The 19,325-nt window shown below is 40.3% G+C and overlaps 3 protein-coding genes across 4 annotated transcripts in view; 2 read left to right on the top strand and 1 right to left on the bottom strand.

Annotated features, from left to right (window-relative positions):
• The window catches only part of si:ch211-176l24.4 (NF-kappa-B-activating protein), a 35,051-nt gene that overhangs the window by 6,849 nt on the left and 8,877 nt on the right, over positions 1 to 19,325 (bottom strand). The window contains exons 1-2 of one of the 2 annotated variants that reach the window (XM_056415952.1): positions 11,110 to 11,146; positions 1,660 to 1,795 (exon numbers count right to left, since the gene is read on the bottom strand). The gene's annotated coding sequence lies outside the window, so the exon portion shown is untranslated. Of the gene's footprint in view, positions 1 to 1,659; positions 1,796 to 11,109; positions 11,147 to 19,325 lie in introns of those variants that run through there. The other variant, XM_056415951.1, reaches the window with a different exon arrangement.
• On the top strand, positions 5,473 to 6,051 carry pth1a (parathyroid hormone 1a). The gene is made up of 2 exons (XM_056416016.1): positions 5,473 to 5,564; positions 5,829 to 6,051. Exons 1-2 carry the CDS (start codon positions 5,482 to 5,484, stop codon positions 6,049 to 6,051), a joined length of 306 nt encoding a protein of 101 aa, XP_056271991.1. The 5' UTR covers positions 5,473 to 5,481.
• The window catches only part of LOC130194764 (BTB/POZ domain-containing protein 10-like), a 22,851-nt gene continuing 14,684 nt past the window's right edge, over positions 11,159 to 19,325 (top strand). The window contains exon 1 of the mRNA XM_056415926.1: positions 11,159 to 11,506. Within this exon, the coding sequence (XP_056271901.1) occupies positions 11,379 to 11,506 (128 nt within the window). The 5' untranslated portion in view covers positions 11,159 to 11,378. The remainder of the gene's footprint in view (positions 11,507 to 19,325) is intronic.

Below are 19,325 nucleotides of genomic sequence, written 5' to 3'. Positions count from 1 at the left end.
AGGCTGCATCCTGAGCATCGCAAGTTACACCCCTCTGTCCGCACTGTGGACACTTTATGCCATTTGTTGCACTCTCAAGTCAATATGCACTGAATATTTGCACTAGTTTAGCAACCCCAGATAGATTATGTTTATATCTCCTTATTATTTAATGTTAATTTTATCCGTCTCCTGTTTTGTCTAAACTTATTACCGATAGTATCAGGTCAGGCCTGAAGCCGCCCTCTCGTATAGCGCTTTATTTACTATAATCTGTATATACTGTATTTACTATGATACTTTCTGTTGCACTTCTGGTTGGATGCCAAACTGAATTTCGTTGCTCTGTACTTGTACATGTGTAATGGCAATAAAGTTGAATCTAATCTAATAGTGAGTGAAGAACATCTGACCAGGTTGTACAATGTCAAAGTGATGAGTCCTATGCGAGTGTTAAATACGTCTCAAAGCAGCGTGATGAAGGTCAGGTCAGGTAGGGACGAAGTTGCGGGATGTTTTTTTCTGTAAATGGCATCATCATATTGTATCTGAGGCAGGAATAACCCTTAATATATGCAGTATGTACAGGACTGCTTCTGTGTGTACTTGCTCCTTTTTGTTGCTGTTGCTTTATTGCTTTGCTCATTGCTTGTATTTGCACACCCTGGTGTTGTGTGAAGCCGATGGTCCATGAGAGCCGTAAGGAGGTTGTAAACAGGGCTGTGTTGATGGCGACGCATCAAACCCAGGCACACAGGTGCATTCACTGCCTCTGAGAGCAGGTGGTAAATTGTAGTTCCCTAGTGCATGTTTTCAGTGATGTACCCCCCCCCCCCAACCAGCGCAGCACATTTTTGGTTGAACAAAAAATCTGTAATACACAGCGCTCGGCCATCAGTGTCTGATTTAGAATAGAATACATCAAATTAAGTTTATGGACTTACATTTATATTTCATTGGATATTTATTAAATACATTTTTTTAAAGGAGTTTTTTTTTATTTAAATATATTTTGAAACATTTCACGTACACCAGGGGTACACATACCCCCCATTTGAGAACCACTGGTCTATATGTCCTGGATTAAAGATGCATTACAGCTTTATTCATCCTGTAAACTTCCTGTGTAGCACAGGCCTGCTGCTACTCATTTGTCCATGCTAACGGTTTTGCCTTATAACGTAAAACCACAAACTAAACCTATTTTAGCAGGTATTTGCTTTCTTCTAGGTATAAAGTACAATTGACTTCGGTAAAAGTTCATTTCCTACATCTATGTTGTGTTTTATGATACTTTATTCGTCGTGAAGAAATGTCTTTGCTGCTAGAAACTGCAACTAATTGCAACACAATGCTGTCATTAGTAGCGCGAGGCTGCCGTCACGTCCCGTCGGGCCAACCGGGAACGTTACGTCACACTATCACCGAGTGGAGGCGCGACCCTCACCGGGAGCACCGGCGACATTCCGCTACATTTCAGAAGTTCCAGTTCATTCTGGTTCCGACTGAAACTTCACACGTTTAGCACGAGCGTTCTTCTTATTTTCGCGATTTAAAAAATGTATTACTTTATACCAAACGAGTGATGTTTACCCTCTTTTAGTCTGTGACATGAAATGTCATTATACCAGAATGTATTTCTAACAATAACTCTATATTTCTTTTCAATATCAGGCCTACCTTAGAAGACAGATTCAACTCAAGCCGGCAAACTCAACTTCAGAGAGATCCGCCGCCGAGGTCATGTTGCATTCAAGTGCCTCTCGTAAGGCCCGGATTCTCCAGAGCGAACATCTCCTTCGCCTTGTTGAGAAGACTGAAACGACAGAGTTTTTAAATTCGTTTTGACATATAAACATAAAACAAGTATAAAAATGTCAGACATAAACATGAAAATATATATACACACACACACACATACATATATATATATATATATATATATATATATATATATTAGTGCTGTGAAAAATAACGCGTTAACTCAGTTAATTAAATTACAGGTTTAAACTAGTTGTTTTTTTTAACGCATTTAACGCATGCGCAGAATGAGCTTCCAATCCGTCTGTTGTTGGTCGTCTCTAACCAGCAGCATGTCATTCTGTCTCTAGTGTCGCGTTAACACGACTCCGATCTCCGTCTCGCGATCGACATAGTGGTGGTTACTGGACCACCGCTCTCCCCCTGAGCTACAGCCAGCGGTAACACGCTGCACATCACAGCAGCACGAGGGGATGAAGACGGCATGGTTCATGACCTGAGGTCAGAGGTCGATGTGTTCAGCGGGTGTCATCCAAACAGGCTGTAATCCGTCATAGTATTAAGGGAAAGCCAATGGAGGTCCGGGTCTCTGACATCACCGTCAGTCCTTTAAAGCTACACGAGACATTTCTTTATGTATCACCGAGTGCAACGTCTGACTTCAAGGGATCATCAGCGCTTCATGCTCCGGTGTCAGGGTGAAGCTTCGAGGGTCAGATCACAGACACATGAACTGCTTGAGTGGAGGATTGAACATGGAAATGAAAGAAACATCTCCTTTTATATTCAGTTATCAATTCAGTTTATTTGTATAGCCCATTTTCACAAATTACAAATGTGTCTCAGAGGGCTTTACAATCTGTACACATAGACATCCTGACCTTTGACCTTTGACCTCACATCGGATCAGGAACAACTCCCAAATAACCCTTCAGGGGGGAAAAGTGAAGAAGCCTTCAGGAAAGAAAAGAGGAAGATCCCTCTCCAGGAGGGACAGGACAATAGATGTCATGTGCCTTCGACTCCTTCGACTCCTTTCCTCCTTTCCTGCTTTCCTCCTTTCCTCCTCTTTGACATTTCTGTGAAACATTCCATGTGACACCATCTCTTTACTTGGGATGGGCATCGAGAACCGGTTCTGTTTTAGAACCGGTTCCCAGTGAACCGATTGTTTGGGATTTTCAGCCAAATTCTTTAACGGTTCTGCTAGCGGTCCTCTGTGGCGTTGCGCATGCGCAAACTTTTTTAGTTTCTTCTTCAGACTGCAGCAAACATGGCAACTAGGCAGAGGCGTTCTAAAGTTTGGCTCTATTTCACAGGACAAAAAGTCCTCGTGTGAGGTGAGAGTGTGCTCACCTGTGTGCGCGCATTACGGCTGAGCGCTGCGCGCGCCACTAGCTGTGAGCGCTGTGCGTGCAGACTACATTTAACGGGGCGGAGCAGCGTGCGCTCTGATCGCTCTTTTAATGAAGTATCGATACTAAAAATATGCTAAATCACATCGCTTTTAACGTACGGGTACTTTGTTAGTATCGCTACACCGTGCAGCGTGACAGCAGCAGATGTAGCGGACTAACATTCAAGCTAACCTAACTTCCCAAACGCTGTGGACATCTGAACGCTGATTGGCCGAGACGCGACACGTCCCATCAAAGATGTTTTATTGAGAAGAGCACCACTTCACATTTTCTCCGCGTCTCACTGCAATCTCAACGGCAGCGGGCCAGGTGAACAAAATAATAAATCGGAACGCGTCTCTGATATTGTTCAGGGGGCCGGTCCAAATGGGGAGGCGTTCATTGTGTAAACCAGCTTTCACTCTATAAATTATCTCCATTGCCATCCAATTTAGCTGATGAGGTTCAGAGTCAGACCGGTCAGAGGCTGGTAGTCTGTCTGGGTCACAGGCTACAGCATATCTTGTACACCTCCTCATATCTTTGTGTTCATCCTCCAGCCCATCTGAGAGAGTGTTCTCCACGGCTGGAGACACAATAAGTCCTGAGAGATCGCGTATCCTCCCGGAGAAAGCAGACATGCTTATTTTTATGCACAAGAATTGTTGATGATCCATACAATCGATGGTTGCACACTTGGTATTTGCCACTGCTAGTTTCATTTTTGGCAGCTCAGTTCATATACCCTTTAAAAAAAGGAAGGAGCACTGTAATTTCTAGGAACATGTTTAAATTAAACAGAATACATTTTATTTAAGTTATGTAAGTTTTATTTTAAGTTCAAGAGGAATATGTATAAATGTTTTTGGTTATTTTAAAAAATGTGTATGTATACATACTGTATATGGTGTGTGCAGCATTATAGAAAATTATATAAAAGAAAATTAATGTAAATAAACCCGTTTGTGCTCTTTTTTTCACCCCTTGCCCAATAAGAATCGATAAGAGAATCGATAAGGAAATCGAATCGATAAGCAGGAATCGATAAGGCATCGGAATCGTTAAAATCTTATCAATTCTCATCCCTACTCTTTACACTCTCTAATATTCACGGTATCGGCTGCAGAGAATCGTCCTTAACCTCTGGGATGGATGCTGAGCCGTGCGTGCAGCCGCCTCCCGTGACGGAGCCGGTGACGACGGCGGCGCCACGCCTCCTGAACTTCCACTCGCTCCGTGATTCAGGATGCCGTCGGTCTGACGTCAGGCTCTTGTTTTGGGAGGCGCTCATTAAAACAATGTTAATTCTTGAGTCAAGTGCCTGTGTAACCATGGAGACTCCCGAGTGGTCAATGGGAGTCGTAAATTCAACCAAATGCTGGCGCTATTGTTGGGAGAGAGGCGTCAGCGGGGGGGGGGGGGGGGGGGGGGGTCAGATGAAAAAAGGCCACATCAGATGTGTACTAATAGATCTCGACAGAAATAGAGGACAAAATAAGAAGCATGCAAACGTGAAACAATGTTTTAAGAAAGAGAAGCTTCAGTCTTGAAAACATGGTTTCTTAATTTAAAAAATCTTCAGTTTGGTCTGTGATCTCTTTTCTTGGGATAACTAATGAGATGATTAAACAATACAAGATCAAAATAACTCTTGTAAAGGACCTTGCTTTTAAAGGTTTGGAAAGTTGGTGTGTGGGTGTGTGTTTGTGTGTGTGTGTGTGTGTGTATAAGGTGTGTGTGTGTATAAGGTGTTTGTGTGTGTGTGTGTGTGTGTGCGTGTGTGTGTGTGTGTATAAGGTGTGTGTGTGTGTGTGTGTGTGTGTGAGGGTGTTTGGGTTCAACGAGCAAAGCCTGTAGTTTGGAGCCTGAAGCTCAGATGAGGTGCTGTCATTTGGTCCTGCCCCCCCCCCCCCCCCCCCTTGGGGGTGGGACACCAACAGCAGTGATGAGGGCAGCTCATCAATGGCCCCGGGGCTATAAAAGCCCGTTAGAAGTCCAGAGCGTGTGATAGGAGCTAAACCCCCGGACCTGACGACTGGTACCAGCAGGTATGTTCAGCTTCAGAGTCGAAGGCCAGATGCACCTCAACTCAAGGGAATTATTGTATTCATTGTAATATTATGTTAAAACGCGATAGAGGTTTCAAGATTCTGAAAAAAATGTAAATTATTGATTCATTCCACCCTTTATTTTGAAAACCATATTGAAGGTCAGACATGTCAAATGCATTGTATTTCGTTGTTGTTTCTTTGCCATATATTTCAAGTTGTGATAGTTTTTTAAAAAACTGACCAGAAACACGCTTTTGAGAAATGACTTTCTTTAACAGGTCATCGAGGTCAACATGGGCAACCTGGGCTATAAACACGTGTTCATTACGCTGTGCATTGTACAGCTCCTCACTCCCAATGAAGGGCGCCCCCTAAGGTAACGCCCCCTTCCTATCGCCTCTTTCAGACCAATTAAGACCAATTAACTAAGAGCATTTAAGATCAATTAAGATCAAATTAAGACAAATTAATCAAGGTCAATTAATGTCAATTATGGTCAATTAATGTCAATTAAGATCAATCAAGGTCAATTACGATCAATTAATGTCAATTAAGATTGCTTAATGTCAATTAAGATCAATTAAGTTCACCTTCCTGCAACAAGTTAACGCCCTTCTGTGATGCGTATACCTGTGTACAGGAAAAGGACGGTGAGTGAGGTGCAGCTCATGCACGACCTCGGGGAGCTCAAGCAGGTGCAGGAGCGCCGGCAGTGGCTCCGGATGCGGCTCCAGGGCATCCACGGCGGGGGGGAAGCCGGCCCAACGAGGAGGAGACTGCCCGACCTGAGCGCCATGACGCCGGAGGAGATCCAGATGGCGTTGGACTTATTAGAGCAGCTCCTCAAGTCAAAGCAGTCGTGATGTCGTGGATTTAAGTTTGTCTTGGACCTTCGCGGCAACATTTCCATCACACTTCTCTTTGTTGGATTTATCCCTGTGTGAAATGTGTTTTAGTTGTCTGAATGGGTGCAGTCTTTTATTAAAATGTACTTTTGTTTTATTTATTTTAGATTACCCATATTGATTAATTTCCTTTCATTTATCAATTTGATATTTATAAAACTGCTAAAGGGAAACGTTGTGTATGTGCACCTTGACCAACAATATGTTTATTTTAGTATCTGTCTTATAATATAATATAAACATTTTTTTATTTTATGTAATTGCTTTTTAATTTTGTTGCTATATTTAGTTATGATATGTCTTCAGAAATAACCACATCTTATTATTATCAACACTAAGAACAGAGATCACATGACTCCTGCATTAGCTGTTACTCCCTGTAACATCAAGATTTACTTTTTAAATTCTTCTCTTAACCTACAAAGCCTTGATTGGTGATGCTCCATCATATCTTAAGCAGCTTGTAGTACCATATTACCCCACTAGAGAGCTTGTAGTACCATATTGCCCCACTAGAGAGCTTGTAGTACCATATTACCCCACTAGAGAGCTTGTAGTACCATATTACCCCACTAGAGAGCTTGTAGTACCATATTGCCCCACTAGAGAGCTTGTAGTACCATATTACCCCACTAGAGAACTTGTAGTACCATATTACCCCACTAGAGAGCTTGTAGTACCATATTACCCCACTAGAGACCTTGTAGTACCATATTACCCCTTGGGGCGGCTTTAGCTCTCCCCATTAGTTGCAAGTCGAAGTGTCCTTGAGCAAGGCACTGAACCCCCAGTTGCTTCCCGGGCGCTTCACCGCAGCCCACTGCTCCTTAATAACTAAGGATGGGTTAAATGCAGAGAACTAATTTCCCCTTGGGGATTAATAAAAGTGTATATTCTATTCTAGAGAACTCGTAGTACCATATTGCCCCACTAGAGACCTTGTAGTACCATATTGCCCCACTAGAGAGCTTGTAGTACCATATTGCCCCACTAGAGACCTTGTAGTACCATATTACCCACTAGAGACCTTGTAGTACCATATTACCCCACTAGAGACCTTGTAGTACCATATTGCCCCACTAGAGAGCTTGTAGTACCATATTACCCCACTAGAGACCTTGTAGTACCATATTGCCCCACTAGAGACCTTGTAGTACCATATTACCCCACTAGAGACCTTGTAGTACCATATTGCCCCACTAGAGAGCTTGTAGTACCATATTACCCCACTAGAGACCTTGTAGTACCATATTACCCCACTAGAGACCTTGTAGTACCATATTGCCCCACTAGAGAGCTTGTAGTACCATATTACCCCACTAGAGACCTTGTAGTACCATATTACCCCACTAGAGAGCTTGTAGTACCATATTACCCACTAGAGACCTTGTAGTACCATATTACCCCACTAGAGACCTTGTAGTACCATATTGCCCCACTAGAGAGCTTGTAGTACCATATTACCCCACTAGAGACCTTGTAGTACCATATTGCCCCACTAGAGACCTTGTAGTACCATATTACCCCACTAGAGACCTTGTAGTACCATATTGCCCCACTAGAGAGCTTGTAGTACCATATTACCCCACTAGAGACCTTGTAGTACCATATTACCCCACTAGAGACCTTGTAGTACCATATTGCCCCACTAGAGAGCTTGTAGTACCATATTACCCCACTAGAGACCTTGTAGTACCATATTGCCCCACTAGAGAGCTTGTAGTACCATATTACCCCACTAGAGACCTTGTAGTACCATATTACCCCACTAGAGACCTTGTAGTACATGATAATGACAGAAATGGACTCCTACATTACTGAGACCACAGGCCAGTTCAACCATGAACATTGTGTGCACTGTAACACACACACACACACACACACTCAGTTCAACCAAGTCCACAAACAAAAATATAATAATTTACAATAGTGTTTTTATTCTACTATGCGTGTTGCTTAGTGGGACTTCTGGCATTCTTTGCCTTGAACGATCCAGGTAAGAACCGCATGAAAGCAGGAAAAGGGCCGCATGCGGCCCGCGAGTCGCGGGTTGGCCACCCCTAGGAGAAGAACCCCAAGAATGTTGATTGTAACTCTGTTCATCTGGTCACATGACATCTATTGTTCATCTGGTCACATGACATCTAGTGTTCATCTGGTCACATGACATCTATTGTTCATCTGGTCACATGACATCTATTGTTCATCTAGTCACATGACATCTATTGTTCATCTAGTCACATGACATCTATTGTTCATCTGGTCACATGTCATCTATTGTTCATCTGGTCACATGACATCTATTGTTCATCTGGTCACATGACATCTATTGTTCACCTGGTCACATGATATCTAGTGTTCGTCTGGTCTCATGACATCTATTGTTCATCTGGTCACATGATATCTAGTGTTCGTCTGGTCTCATGACATCTATTGTTCATCTGGTCACATGTCATCTATTGTTCACCTGGTCACATGACATCTATTGTTCACCTGGTCACATGACATCTATTGTTCATCTGGTCACATGACGTCTATTGTTCACCTGGTCACATGACATCTAGTGTTCATCTGGTCACATGACATCGACTGTTCATCTGGTCACATGACATATATTGTTCACCTGGTCACATGACATCTATTGTTCATCTGGTCACATGACATCTATTGTTCACCTGGTCACATGACATCTATTGTTCATCTGGTCACATGACATCGACTGTTCATCTGGTCACATGACATCTATTGTTCATCTGGTCACATGACATCTATTGTTCACCTGGTCACATGACATCTATTGTTCATCTGGTCACATGACATCTATTGTTCATCTGGTCAAATGACATCTATTGTTCATCTGGTCACATGACATCTATTGTTCATCTGGTCACATGACATCTATTGTTCATCTGGTCACATGACATCTATTGTTCATCTGGTCACATGACATCTATTGTTCACCTGGTCACATGACATCTATTGTTCATCTGGTCACATGACATCTATTATTCACCTGGTCACATGACATCTATTGTTCATCTGGTCACATGACATCTATTGTTCATCTGGTCACATGCCATCTATTGTTCATCTGGTCACATGACATCTATTGTTCATCTGGTCAAATGACATCTATTGTTCATCTGGTCACATGACATCTATTGTTCACCTGGTCACATGACATCTATTGTTCATCTGGTCACATGACATCTACTGTTCATCTGGTCACATGACATCTATTGTTCACCTGGTCACATGACATCTATTGTTCTTCTGGTCACATGGCATCTATTGTTCATCTGGTCACATGACATCTATTGTTCATCTGGTCACATGACATCTATTGTTCACCTGGTCACATGACATCTATTGTTCATCTGGTCTCATGACATCTAGTGTTCATCTGGTCACATGACATCTATTGTTCATCTGGTCACATGACATCTATTGTTCATCTGGTCTCATGACATCTAGTGTTCATCTGGTCACATGACATCTATTGTTCATCTGGTCACATGACATCTATTGTTCACCTGGTCACATGACATCTATTGTTCACCTGGTCACATGACATCTATTGTTCATCTGGTCACATGACATCTATTGTTCACCTGGTCACATGACATCTATTGTTCATCTGGTCACATGACATCTAGTGTTCATCTGGTCTCATGACATCTAGTGTTCATCTGGTCACATGTCATCTATTGTTCATCTGGTCACATGACATCTATTGTTCACCTGGTCACATGACATCTATTGTTCATCTGGTCACATGACATCTAGTGTTCATCTGGTCACATGTCATCTAGTGTTCATCTGGTCACATGTCATCTATTGTTCACCTGGTCACATGACATCTATTGTTCATCTGGTCTCATGACATCTAGTGTTCATCTGGTCACATGACATCTATTGTTCATCTGGTCACATGACATCTATTGTTCATCTGGTCTCATGACATCTAGTGTTCATCTGGTCACATGACATCTATTGTTCACCTGGTCACATGACATCTATTGTTCATCTGGTCACATGACATCTATTGTTCACCTGGTCACATGACATCTATTGTTCACCTGGTCACATGACATCTAGTGTTCATCTGGTCTCATGACATCTAGTGTTCATCTGGTCACATTACATCTATTGTTCTCCTCTGTTGCTCTCCTGAAGGGTTCTTCGCCTTTTTTCCCCTGTGAAAATGTGTTTTTCTATTTCTTGGGAGTTGTTCCTGATCCGATGTGAGGTCAAAGGTCAGGGATGTCGTTTGTTTAGACATTTAAAAAGCCCTTTGAGGAACATTTGGAATTTTTGGATTCTGAGCTCCACAAAATAAACTAAACTGAATTGATTTAATTAATTCAAGCGAGAGAGATGATAAGGAAGGGGGGATGAGGGAGGAAGGAGGTTTTATACCTTGCATCCTTAATCCGGCCCTGCTGGTCACTGGAAGGACAAACACAGCAATATAAGAGAATAGAATATACACTTTTATTAATCCCCAAGGGGAAATTAGTTCTCTGCATTTAACCCATCCTTAGTTATTAAGGAGCAGTGGGCTGCGGTGAAGCGCCCGGGAAGCAACTGGGGGTTCAGTGCCTTGCTCAAGGACACTTCGACTTGCAACTAATGGGGAGAGCGGGGATCGAACCCACAACCTTGCGGTTGCAGGACGGCCCTCTTACCCAAGAAGAGGAGTTAATAAACGTAGATCTAGGGGCCAGGAGGGGGGGGGGGGCGGTAAAGCCCTCTGAGGCAGATTAGTCATGTGTGATATTGGGCTAGACCAAATAAACTGAATTGAATTGAATGAATGTTCTCTTCACATTTCCTTTTCCAAAAGATGCCCCCCCCCCCCCCCGCTGTGTGGAATGTGAAGACGGGTTCGTAGTGAACTACATGTTCTTGACAACAGTTTCTAGAACATGGATGTGGATTATTTGAGTTGACACTGCTGTGCATACAAGTAACGCTGCTGGTGAAGACGGACAGGACCTGTTTCGCTGTAATTACCGAGCAACGGAGAACTCAGAAGTGGGAGCTTCCAAAGCAGCACGTGAAGGCAACACCATCGCCGTGATTCGGTGAAGCACGCGGCCATTCACAGTTCCAGGTCTCTCCGGTGACTCCGGGACGACGAGCCGGTGCGCGCGTCTCACTCAGCGGCGCGGACATTGATAACGCCTCCGGGTTCCCAGCGGTGGATTTCTATTGTTGTTGTTGTTGTTTTGTTCGAAATCCAGGTCGAGTGTGTGAAACGATGCCGATGAAGTTGGAAAGTAATGAGCGAGGATGCTGAAGCTGCCGGAAAGCCCGCTTTGTTCGGAGGAGCGCAGGGCTTCTGCGCCGCCGTCCTCCCGCAGCTCATCCCCTGCTGCTTCGTCTTCACTTGGCCTTTCGGTACCGACCGGTAGGTTATGATTTTTTATTTTTAGCTCTGTCATCGTGATCCACGCGCACAGCTAGAGTACCCATTGTTATAGCGACCTCGAAAGAGCATCACTGGACCGCAGCATCCTTCATGGGACTCGTCTGGCTCTGGTCCTCTGGCTCCTCGTGATCTCTTGATGTGTAACGGCAATGAGATGAGAGATCCCCCCACTACCTTCCTTAAGGTATACACAAAAAAAGGTTCTTCATGCTTATGCTATGTGTAATGTTTAATATCCAATATTCTGCATCATTTTTAATGGATTTCCACCCAGACTGCAGCAGCTCCTCTTTCCCGTCACTAGCCCCCTAAATAATAGATGGGACCCTCACCTCTTCGTGCTTTTTATAGGACCCATGCCTTCTATCGGCGTCACCGTTATTGTGTGTTAGAGGTGTTGTAACGGTAACGGGAAATTACCCCCCCCCCCCTGCTGTAAATGTGCAGTGCCATGTGAAAGATGAGAGGAGCCGCCGGCCCCTGAGTGAAATATTGCCTCCCGGGTTCCTTTGTTCCCGTCGGCCCGGCCGCTGCACACACACACACACACACACACCTGCCTCTGTGTGTGTTATGACATTTCTGCCATTCAAATTCCATTGGAGACATAAATATGCATCTTGCTCCTGTGAGGATGAGTTTCTGATGTTCTGAGCGTTTCTCTGAGAACCCTTGAAGGCCGTCAGTGTCTGAGGGACGTTGTCCTTTTCCGGTGACCCTTGTCTTCAAGGTCGTTGCCGGTGTGCTGCTGTGGTTCATTATGAACAGACACACACAGGCTCTTGGTTTCCTCTCTGATTTGTGGAAATGCTCCAAAGCTAAAGGTGATAGCTTCAGCTTTGTTCCACATGTTTGTTCTCATGTTTTGAGTGAGAACTAAACAACAACATGCAGCATGTGTGCAGTCGGGTCAGGTGAGCAGCATCCATGTGATGTTACAGGTTCACTAAGAGCACTCCATTATTAGACGGTTATTCAAAGTGTCAACATTATGGAGAAATACAACGTCAAACCTAAAGATTGATTATCTTAACATTGTAATATGTGACATCATGTCATCCTTTGTGAATGAGTTTTGATTCCTGCGCTGCCTTCAGGGGAAAAGGGAAAGCGCTCTGACCATGAACACTTTATCAATATATGCTCTTCATTTATTTTGAGTAAAATTATAGATATATAATTTATCTCCGAGCCAAATCTGACTCAGTGAGCTTTATTCTTTGACATTATTTGATTCTCTGGTCATCATCATGTTTCATAGGAGCTCTCTCCGGCATGATGGATGGGTTTCATATTTAGAAGCTCAGGATTATTGATCCATATTGAAATGGATACATTCATCAACACAACGACATCATGCAATTAATCAAAATACAATGTAACAAAGATATCTGGAAAGATATGCCATTATGTAATATTAATATTAAAACAACATGTGATACCTGTGGCTCTGTGACCAGCTTGATCTGAACCACCGTGTTAAAGTACTACCTCAAACCAGTACCGTTATACTAGTTAAAGTACTACCTCAAACCAGAACCGTTATACTAGTTAAAGTACTACCTCAAACCAGTACTGTTATACTAGTTAAAGTACTACCTCAAACCAGTACAGTTATACAAGTTAAAGTACTACCTCAAACCAGTACTGTTATACTAGTTAAAGTACTACCTCAAACCAGTACTGTTATACTAGTTAAAGTACTACCTCAAACCAGTACCGTTATACTAGTTAAAGTACTACCTCAAACCAGTACTGTTATACTAGTTAAAGTACTACCTCAAACCAGTACCGTTATACTAGTTAAAGTACTACCTCAAACCAGTACTGTTATACTAGTTAAAGTACTACCTCAAACCAGAACCGTTATACTAGTTAAAGTACTACCTCAAACCAGAACCGTTATACTAGTTAAAGTACTACCTCAAACCAGTACTGTTATACTAGTTAAAGTACTACCTCAAACCAGTACTGTTATACTAGTTAAAGTACTACCTCAAACCAGTACCGTTATACTAGTTAAAGTACTACCTCAAACCAGTACTGTTATACTAGTTAAAGTACTACCTCAAACCAGAACCGTTATACTAGTTAAAGTACTACCTCAAACCAGAACCGTTATACTAGTTAAAGTACTACCTCAAACCAGTACTGTTATACTAGTTAAAGTACTACCTCAAACGAGTACAGTTATACAAGTTAAAGTACTACCTCAAACCAGTACCGTTATACTAGTTGAAGTACTACCTCAAACCAGTACCGTTATACTAGTTAAAGTACTACCTCAAACCAGTACCGTTATACTAGTTAAAGTACTACCTCAAACCAGTACCGTTATACTAGTTAAAGTACTACCTCAAACCAGTACTGTTATACTAGTTAAAGTACTACCTCAAACCAGTACCGTTATACTAGTTAAAGTACTACCTCAAACCAGTACTGTTATACTAGTTAAAGTACTACCTCAAACCAGTACAGTTATACTAGTTAAAGTACAACCTCAAACCAGTACCGTTATACTAGTTAAAGTACTACCTCAAACCAGTACCGTTATACTAGTTAAAGTACTACCTCAAACCAGTACTGTTATACTAGTTAAATTACTACCTCAAACCAGTACTGTTATACTAGTTAAAGTACTACCTCAAACCAGTACTGTTATACTAGTTAAAGTACTACCTCAAACCAGTACCGTTATACTAGTTAAAGTACTACCTCAAACCAGTACTGTTATACTAGTTAAAGTACTACCTCAAACCAGAACCGTTATACTAGTTAAAGTACTACCTCAAACCAGTACAGTTATACGAGTTAAAGTACTACCTCAAACCAGTACTGTTATACTAGTTAAAGTACTACCTCAAACCAGTACCGTTATACTAGTTAAAGTACTACCTCAAACCAGTACCGTTATACTAGTTAAAGTACTACCTCAAACCAGTACTGTTATACTAGTTAAAGTACTACCTCAAACCAGTACCGTTATACTAGCTAAAGTACTACCTCAAATCAGTACTGTTATACTAGTTAAAGTACTACCTCAAACCAGTACAGTTATACTAGTTAAAGTACTACCTCAAACCAGTACCGTTATACTAGTTAAAGTACTACCTCAAACCAGTACCGTTATACTAGTTAAAGTACTACCTCAAACAAGTACAGTTATACTCATTAAAGTACTACCTCAAACCAGTTCAGTTATACTAGTTAAAGTACTACCTTAAACCAGTTCAGTTATACTAGTTAAAGTACTACCTCAAACCAGTACATTGATACTAGTTAAAGTACTACCTCAATCCAGTACAGTTATACTAGTTAAAGTACTACCTCAAACCAGAACAGTTATACTAGTTAAAGTACTACCTCAAACCAGTACTGTTATACTAGTTAAAGTACTACCTCAAACCAGTACTGTTATACTAGTTAAAGTACTACCTCAAACCAGTACAGTTATACTAGTTAAAGTACTACCTCAAACCAGTTCAGTTATACTAGTTAAAGTACTACCTCAAACCAGTTCAGTTATACTAGTTAAAGTACTCCCTCAAACCAGTACAGTTATACTAGTTAAAGTACTTTCTCAAACCAGTTCAGTTATACGAGTTAAAGTACTATCTCAAACCAGTACAGTTATACTCGTTAAAGTACTACCTCAAACCAGTTCAGTTATACTAGTTAAAGTACTACCTCAAACCAGTACCGTTATACTAGTTAAAGTACTACCTCAAACCAGTACAGTTATACTAGTTAAAGTACTACCTCAAACCAGTACCGTTATACAAGTTAAAGTACTACCTCAAACCAGTACAGTTATACTAGTAAAAGTACTACCTCAAACCAGTTCAGTTATACTAGTTAAAGTACTACCTCAAACCAGTACCGTTATACTAGTTAAAGTACTCCCTCAAACCAGTACAGTTATACTAGTTAAAGTACTTTCTCAAACCAGTTCAGTTATACTAGTTAAAGTACTACCTCAATCCAGTACAGTTATACTAGTTAAAGTACTACCTCAAACCAGTACAGTTATACTAGTTAAAGTACTACCTCAAACCAGTTCAGTTATACTAGTTAAAGTACTACCTCAAACCAGTTCAGTTATACTAGTTAAAGTACTACCTCAAACCAGTACAGTTATACGAGTTAAAGTACTACCTCAAACCAGTACCGTTATACTAGTTAAAGTACTACCTCAAACCAGTACAGTTATACTAGTTAAAGTACTACCTCAAACCAGTACCGTTATACTAGTTAAAGTACTACCTCAAACCAGTACAGTTATACAAGATAAAGTACTATCTCAAACCAATACAGTTATACAAGTTAAAGTACTACCTCAAACCAGTACAGTTATACTAGTTAAAGTACTACCTCAAACCAGTACCGTTATACTAGTTAAAGTACTACCTCAAACCAGTACTGTTATACTAGTTAAAGTACTACCTCAAACCAGTACAGTTATACTAGTTAAAGTACTACCTCAAACCAGTACTGTTATACTAGTTAAAGTACTACCTCAAACCAGTACAGTTATACTCATTAAAGTACTACCTCAAACCAGTACCGTTATACTAGTTAAAGTACTACCTCAAACCAGTACAGTTATACTCATTAAAGTACTACCTCAAACCAGTTCAGTTATACTAGTTAAAGTACTACCTCAAACCAGTACATTGATACTAGTTAAAGTACTACCTCAATCCAGTACAGTTATACTAGTTAAAGTACTACCTCAAACCAGAACAGTTATACTAGTTAAAGTACTACCTCAAACCAGTACTGTTATACTAGTTAAAGTACTACCTCAAACCAGTACAGTTATACTAGTTAAAGTACTACCTCAAACCAGTACCGTTATACTAGTTAAAGTACTACCTCAAACCAGTACCGTTATACTAGTTAAAGTACTACCTCAAACCAGTACCGTTATACTAGTTAAAGTACTACCTCAAACCAGTACCGTTATACTAGTTAAAGTACTACCTCAAACCAGTACAGTTATACTCGTTAAAGTACTACCTCAAACCAGTTCAGTTATACTAGTTAAAGTACTACCTTAAACCAGTTCAGTTATACTAGTTAAAGTACTACCTCAAACCAGTTCAGTTATACTAGTTAAAGTACTCCCTCAAACCAGTACAGTTATACTAGTTAAAGTACTTTCTCAAACCAGTTCAGTTATACGAGTTAAAGTACTATCTCAAACCAGTTCAGTTATACTAGTTAAAGTACTACCTCAAACCAGTACAGTTATACGAGTTAAAGTACTACCTCAAACCAGTACCGTTATACTAGTTAAAGTACTACCTCAAACCAGTACAGTTATACTAGTTAAAGTACTACCTCAAACCAGTACCGTTATACTAGTTAAAGTACTACCTCAAACCAGTACAGTTATACAAGTTAAAGTACTATCTCAAACCAATACAGTTATACAAGTTAAAGTACTACCTCAAACCAGTACAGTTATACTAGTTAAAGTACTACCTCAAACCAGTACCGTTATACTAGTTAAAGTACTACCTCAAACCAGTACTGTTATACTAGTTAAAGTACTACCTCAAACCAGTACAGTTATACTAGTTAAAGTACTACCTCAAACCAGTACTGTTATACTAGTTAAAGTACTACCTCAAACCAGTACAGTTATACTCATTAAAGTACTACCTCAAACCAGTACCGTTATACTAGTTAAAGTACTACCTCAAACCAGTACAGTTATACTCATTAAAGTACTACCTCAAACCAGTTCAGTTATACTAGTTAAAGTACTACCTCAAACCAGTACATTGATACTAGTTAAAGTACTACCTCAATCCAGTACAGTTATACTAGTTAAAGTACTACCTCAAACCAGAACAGTTATACTAGTTAAAGTACTACCTCAAACCAGTACTGTTATACTAGTTAAAGTACTACCTCAAACCAGTACAGTTATACTAGTTAAAGTACTACCTCAAACCAGTACCGTTATACTAGTTAAAGTACTACCTCAAACCAGTACTGTTATACTAGTTAAAGTACTACCTCAAACCAGTACCGTTATACTAGTTAAAGTACTACCTCAAACCAGTACAGTTATACTCGTTAAAGTACTACCTCAAACCAGTTCAGTTATACTAGTTAAAGTACTACCTTAAACCAGTTCAGTTATACTAGTTAAAGTACTACCTCAAACCAGTTCAGTTATACTAGTTAAAGTACTCCCTCAAACCAGTACAGTTATACTAGTTAAAGTACTTTCTCAAACCAGTTCAGTTATACGAGTTAAAGTACTATCTCAAACCAGTACAATTATACTAGTTAAAGTACTACCTCAAACCAGTACCGTTATACTAGTTAAAGTACTACATCAAACCAGTACCGTTATTCTAGTTAAAGTACTTCCTCAAACCAGAACAGTTATACTAGTTAAAGTACTACCTCAAACCAGTACAGTTATACTAGTTAAAGTACTACCTCAAACCAGTTCAGTTATACTAGTTAAAGTACTACCTCAAACCAGTACCGTTATACTAGTTAAAGTACTACCTCAAACCAGTACCGTTATACTAGTTAAAGTACTACCTCAAACCAGTACAGTTATACTAGTTAAAGTACTACCTCAAACCAGTACCGTTATACAAGTTAAAGTACTACCTCAAACCAGTACAGTTATATTAGTTAAAGTACTACCTCAAACCAGTTCAGTTATACTAGTTAAAGTACTACCTCAAACCAGTACCGTTATACTAGTTAAAGTACTACCTCAAACCAGTAGTTATACTCGTTAAAGTACTACCTCAAACCAGTTCAGTTATACTAGTTAAAGTACGACCTCAAACCAGTACATTTATACTAGTTAAAGTACTACCTCAAACCAGTTCAGTTATACTAGTTAAAGTACTCCCTCAAACCAGTACCGTTATACTAGTTAAAGTACTTTCTCAAACCAGTTCAGTTATACTAGTTAAAGTACTACCTCAAACCAGTTCAGTTATACTAGTTAAAGTACTACCTCAAACCAGTACAGTTATACGAGTTAAAGTACTACCTCAAACCAGTACCGTTATACTAGTTAAAGTACTACCTCAAACCAGTACAGTTATACTAGTTAAAGTACTACCTCAAACCAGTACCGTTATACTAGTTAAAGTACTACCTCAAACCAGTACCGTTATACTAGTTAAAGTACTACCTCAAACCAGTACAGTTATACAAGTTAAAGTACTATCTCAAACCAATACAGTTATACAAGTTAAAGTACTACCTCAAACCAGTACAGTTATACTAGTTAAAGTACTACCTCAAACCAGTACCGTTATACTAGTTAAAGTACTACCTCAAACCAGTACTGTTATACAAGTTAAAGTACTATCTCAAACCAGTACAGTTATACAAGTTAAAGTACTACCTCAAACCAGTTCAGTTATACTAGTTAAAGTACTACCTCAAACCAGTACTGTTATACTAGTTAAAGTACTACCTCAAACCAGTACCGTTATACTAGTTAAAGTACTACCTCAAACCAGTACTGTTATACTAGTTAAAGTACTACCTCTAACCAGTTCAGTTATACTAATTAAAGTACTACCTCAAACCAGTACCGTTATACAAGTTAAAGTACTACCTCAAACCAGTACAGTTATACTAGTTAAAGTACTACCTCAAACCAGTTCAGTTATACTAGTTAAAGTACTACCTCAAACCAGTACAGTTATACTCGTTAAAGTACTACCTCAAACCAGTTCAGTTATACTAGTTAAAGTACTACCTCAAACCAGTTCAGTTATACTAGTTAAAGTACTACCTCAAACCA

This window comes from Pseudoliparis swirei, chromosome 6, assembly GCF_029220125.1.
Source record: "Pseudoliparis swirei isolate HS2019 ecotype Mariana Trench chromosome 6, NWPU_hadal_v1, whole genome shotgun sequence".
Lineage (NCBI taxonomy): Eukaryota > Metazoa > Chordata > Actinopteri > Perciformes > Liparidae > Pseudoliparis > Pseudoliparis swirei.
The sequence above is the reverse complement of the archived record's forward strand: the minus strand, read 5'-3'. Positions and strand labels throughout refer to the sequence as shown.